At 37.3% G+C, this 5523-nt stretch overlaps 1 protein-coding gene across 1 annotated transcript; it reads left to right on the top strand.

The window, feature by feature from the left end:
• The first annotated feature begins 799 nt into the window (after window positions 1-799).
• Window positions 800-4338, top strand: LOC101890896 (peptidoglycan-recognition protein SA-like). Its single transcript, XM_005186981.4, has 3 exons — window positions 800-1141; window positions 3836-3954; window positions 4031-4338. Exons 1-3 carry the CDS (start codon window positions 843-845, stop codon window positions 4225-4227), a joined length of 615 nt encoding a protein of 204 aa, XP_005187038.1. The 5' UTR covers window positions 800-842; the 3' UTR covers window positions 4228-4338.
• Window positions 4339-5523: the final 1185 nt, after the last annotated feature.

The raw sequence follows: 5523 nt of genomic DNA, 5'->3' as shown, positions 1-5523 counted from the left end.
GAATATATTTACTTTGTAGGGTCTTAAATGTATATTTCGAGGTGTCACAAACGGAATGACAAACTTAATATACCCTCCATACTATGGTGGAGGGTATAAAAAAGCCTAACACGAACTGTTGGAACGAATCTGAACTTATAAGGTGGATTTTTCGAAGTTGCGGGCACTTGCTAGTCTTTATATAATGATCTACAATATTGAGAAAAGTTCAACCCCTTCAACCATGAAAAATTCAGAATGTTCTCTGATCCTCTATAACCTCCCAGAGACTAGTTTATTATTCTCCAAACTGTTGTTTGATCGCTTATTGCATACCAACTGTATGAATACCTCTTAGCAACTTACAATTTATATCTAACTTCTTTGTTGTAATTCATACCGCGGGGGATTTACCTACCTACCTGACAGACAGAAGGCAGTGACATGTTAATTAGAGAGGAAGAACACGGAGAGAGCTAAATTCTAAAATAAAATCACACAAAACCGCAAAAACGTTATTTGCTTAATCTAATTGACCAAACGCCAAGTGAAGAGTTGGGCTTGGACTTTTAGTGGCAACATGTGGCCAGCGGAATCAAACCAGTCTTTTTGTAGCGATACAATAACACATTAGCGGCTGGCCAACACAGCAACGTGAATGGCGATCAAACTCAGAGAAATGTGATGAGTAATATGAGATTAACATGAAATCCAGAAAGAGGTTCACACACACACACACTCACACTCTCTCATGATGATAATGATGGTCCCATATAAAACGCATGCTAATCGCAACTTTTACTTTAGTCAATATTTGGTTATTACACGACAAACATCCTAAAAAGGAATATTCTTGAAATAAAATGCGGAAATTTTCAATAGCGTTGAGCGGTATTTTACTATTATTTTATATTACTCCCAGTCTGAGTAGAGCTTCGAATGATTCGCAGCCATCGTCCAATTGTCCACGCATCAAACTCAAACGTCAATGGGGTGGCAAACCAAGTTCGATCATCAATTATCGTCCCGTCCCGGTGAAATATGTCATTATCCATCACACGGTCACAAAGGAATGTTTCAAATTCTTGGAATGTGCGGAAATTTTACAAAATATGCAACATCATCATTTGAACACATTGGATTTCGATGATATCGGTTACAAGTGAGTAGTGAGTGGGAGTGGAAGGAAAATTTGGAAAAGTGAATGTGTGTGTGTGATGAGAACTAAAAAATATCTGTTTACCATTGCAATATAAAAAAAAGTAAAAACAGCCGTAAGTTCGGCCGTGCCAAACTTTGAATACCCTCCACCATTTGGAACTAATTTGGAAATTTTCAAAAAATAAAATCCTTAAAAAATTCTGTTTAAATTTCAAAAATACCGAATATAGCCGTTTTATTGGGGTCTATACGACGTGGACCTACATAGGCCTTGTTTGTCATAAGCCATTACCATATTCAAATTCGAAAACTTGAAATAAACGGTGAATAATGTAGCTAAAATCATCAAAATATCGTATATAGGGAGGTACCGTTATATCGGAGCTGTGCGTTGACCTGGACCTGCATAGACAATTTTCTGTCACAGGCTGTAGCATCCATTACGAAGTTAAAATACGACATCCCAAACAATTTCGGTGGGTATTGTACCTAAACTCGTCAACATAGCGAATATAGGGAGGTACTGATATATGGGGCCTATACGAAGACCTGGCCCTGCATAGACAATTTTCTGTCACAGACTGTAGTTCCCATTACGAACTTCAAATACCAAACTTGAAACAATTCCGGTGAATAATGTCGCTAAAATCATCAAAATACCGAATATCGGGGGGTACTGTTATATGGGGACTATACGAAAAGGTGAACCTGCTCAGACAATTTTCTGTCTTTTCTATTCATTTCAAACTTCAAACACCAAATTAGAAAAAATTCCGATGAATAATGTCTCTAAAATCAACAAAGAACCGAATATCCAGAGGTACCGTTATATGGGGGCTACACGAAGACGTGGACCTGCACAGACAATTTTCTGTCTTTGGCTGTAGCATTCATTTCAAACTTCAAATACCAAATTTGAAACAATTCCGATGAATAATGTCGCTAAAATCATCAAAATACCGAATATCGGGAGGTACCGTTATATGGGGGCTATAACAAAACGTGGACCTACATGATCCATTTTCAATACCAAAAGTCCTGCAGACATAATATACATTTGAGTAAAATTTTATCAATCTCCTTGAATTCGTTCGGAAGCTAGAGTGATTTCCACAGACGGATAGACGGACGGACAACGCTAAATCGACATAGAATTTTATGCTGATCAAAAATATATATACTTTGTGGGGTCTAAAAGGTATATTTCGAAGTGTTACAAACTGAATGACAAACTTGATATACCCTCCATACTACGGTGGAGGGTATAAAATATACAAGTTCCCCTCCTCTATCACATTTTACGACATTTTCGGATTGCGTTTCCTTGGAATCCCTACTATTTAAGTATGCAGGGTGAGATAAGAATGAAAGAAACGCCATAATTTTTAATTTTTTTTTGTAACTTTTTTAAATAAAACCAGATAATGTCGGAAAAAGCATAAAATTTTAGAATAGGTTTAGATTTGTTCGAATTGGTCACCTTTGGCACTAATTATGGCCTTCAAACGTCCAATAAAACCGTCACACGCTGCCCAAATGTTGCTCTGCGGTATGTTGGTCCATTCCCGGCGAAGCGCTTGTTTGATGTGATCGACGCTTTGGTATTTTTTAGTGCCAACCTTGCTTTCCCAAATACTCCAGACACAATAGTCCAACGGATTGATATCCGGAGATTTTGGTGGCCATTGTGTGCTGGAAATGAGGCGAGGAACCTCATTTTGTAACCATTCTTGGGTGGTCGTGCAGAGTGCGATGGTGCGGAGTCCTGTTGGAATGTCCAAGATCTGCGGCCAAAATGTTTGCTTGTCCAAGGCTTTAATACATCCTCCAGAATATTTTCGCCATAATATTCGGCATTTATTCTGATGCCACGGTCGATTAATACGAGCGGAGAGCGACCACCGGCTGTTATGGTGGCCCACACCATCACCAAGGCCAACCGAAGGTGCATATTTTCAGCTGACCTCTTTGGCAAGTAAACACGATTATTTTGTTTGTTTACAAACTGCTGGACAACGAATGCTTTCTCATCGGAGAGAGAGAAAACCAAATTCGAGAGAAAACCAAATTGGCCAAGCGAAGCAACTCCTTAGCTCTTTTCAGTTTTTTTTTTCTTTCTGTTGCGCTGTAAGTTCTTGCACTTTTTGGAAATTCAATAGCTAATGGCTTTACCCCGAGCTCATTTTTCAATATTTGCCAAATGGAATATTGCGATATGTTCAGTTCACGAGGCATTTTTCGGCCAGTGCGGTAATGAACGATGGTACGAGACACAAAAGTTTTATTCGCATTTAAATGCTGGGGTGCTCCAACGATAGCCACTCGGGGTTTTCCAGGCAAATATAAAGAAATCAAACTATCACACTTACGAATAACTTTTTTTCTGGAAAATTCTCACCAAAATGCTTTTTTAAGCTTGTAAACAATATAATGAGCTCTCACTGGAATAATGTTAACAGCTGTCGTGGCTTAGAAATGACAGCAGTCTAAAGTTGGTTGCCGTTTTTTCATCTGCAACCTGTATACACTCTGTAGTCATATGGCTGAGGGTATAAAAACATAACATGCATGAAATCTTTATTCGAATAAATGCTTCAATGTAATCTTCCATTTTCTGAATTCTTGACATGGTGCTGCTAAAGTTGCGATTTCGTATTTCATATATTCATATTATATTACAATATTTAATCCACAGCTTCCTTATCGGCAACGATGGTGTAATTTATGAAGGCACTGGTTGGTATGTTAGAGGTGCTCACACCTATGGTTACAATCAAAATGGCACCGGCATTGCATTCATTGGCAATTTTATGGGTAAGCAAAATTTGACAAAAATTAAAAGTTATATACAAAATTAATTTATATTTTCATAACTCTTAAATCTTTTCAGAAAAACTACCCAATCGCAAAGCACTGAAGGCAGCCAAGGAACTTCTGGCATGCGGTGTCGCCACAGGTGCTTTGGATCCCAACTATGACCTTTTGGCAGCAACACAAGTTTCATCCACCAAAAGTCCAGGTCTGACGTTATACAATGAAATACAAGAATGGCCTCATTGGTCACCGAATGCGTCGAATAAAAAATGATAAATTTGCAACGAAAATTTCCCCCAAAAAGACTGGGAATAGTTAAATAGGTTTAAAGTTTGATATATAATATTATACTCTTAGCTGTAAATAAAAATTATTTATGTAAAACATATTATAGGAAAAAAATAATTTCTGGAGATGTATTTTTTTAAATGCCATAGGACAAAGAACAATATTGTTATTGATTATAAAGGAAATAAGGTGATATTTTACGAGTTATAAGGAGTTTTTTGGAAGTATAAACATACTGGAATTATAATGACGGATGCTGATATTTGGGGGTGCATTGTCCAGTATTAGGGTTATATAAAAGGCCACATGGTAAAAAATTGAGCAGAGAAACTGAAACCGTTTTAAGGTTTTTTTTTCTAATGTTCTTAATACTTAAAATTTGGTACCCTTGAAATATGTTGATTAACAACTTCCCCTTGGGATGACAGTTGCTTTTACTGAACATACCCCACATAAACACTGTTCCCTGTTGTTATTCCCACTTTGTTGCTCTCTTTCTCTTGTTATACTAATTGCAGTAGAAAATACCATAGACAGTAGCATAAACATGATTAGAGCAAAAATAGCAACAATCACTCAATAGAGAGAAAGAGAGAGAGGTGAAGTTTAAAAGAAATAGAATTTGGGAGTGCAAACCAGTATTGTAATTAGAAGAAGCATCAGTGCAGGAAAAAAGGTAGTGTTTGCATAGAAGAGCTTAATTGTGAATTTGTCAGTTTATACGAAAAATTTTCGACTGGTAAGGCTCTTTCTAATCCGAAGAGGCCATATAAAAGTCGACCAAGGCGATCGGCCGAGAATATCGCTGCCGTACGAGCCAGTGTTGAGAGCTCCCCAAGAACATCCCAAAAACGCCGTTCTCAGCAGTTGGGCATGGCTCTGTCCACTTTACAACGGATTATTCGCATTGATTTGCATTTGTTCCCGTACATAATTCAATTGACGCAAAGAATGTTGCCTGCGGACAAGCCTCGTCGATTGGAATGGGCCCAAAGGGCGCAAAGGTCCGTCGAATATGGGCAACCCTGTATATACATGGATAAACCTATCTCAGAAATTGAATGTTTCTCTGAATACCAAAATATCGATTATTATTTGAAAAACCACTTTTTTAAATCGCATTTTGTGGCTTTCATGAAATTCTCTGGAAAAACAAATAATAATATTTACAAAAAAAAAAAAAAACTAAATAAATAAAACAAAATTCTTTCATTGAAATCCAGACCAACCTCCTCATACAATAATTCCAATTCATACTACCGGATTGTGATTAATAGTCTC

The sequence above is a fragment of the Musca domestica genome, unplaced genomic scaffold (assembly GCF_030504385.1).
Source record: "Musca domestica strain aabys unplaced genomic scaffold, Musca_domestica.polishedcontigs.V.1.1 14, whole genome shotgun sequence".
Classification (NCBI taxonomy): domain Eukaryota; kingdom Metazoa; phylum Arthropoda; class Insecta; order Diptera; family Muscidae; genus Musca; species Musca domestica.
The sequence above is the reverse complement of the archived record's forward strand: the minus strand, read 5'-3'. Positions and strand labels throughout refer to the sequence as shown.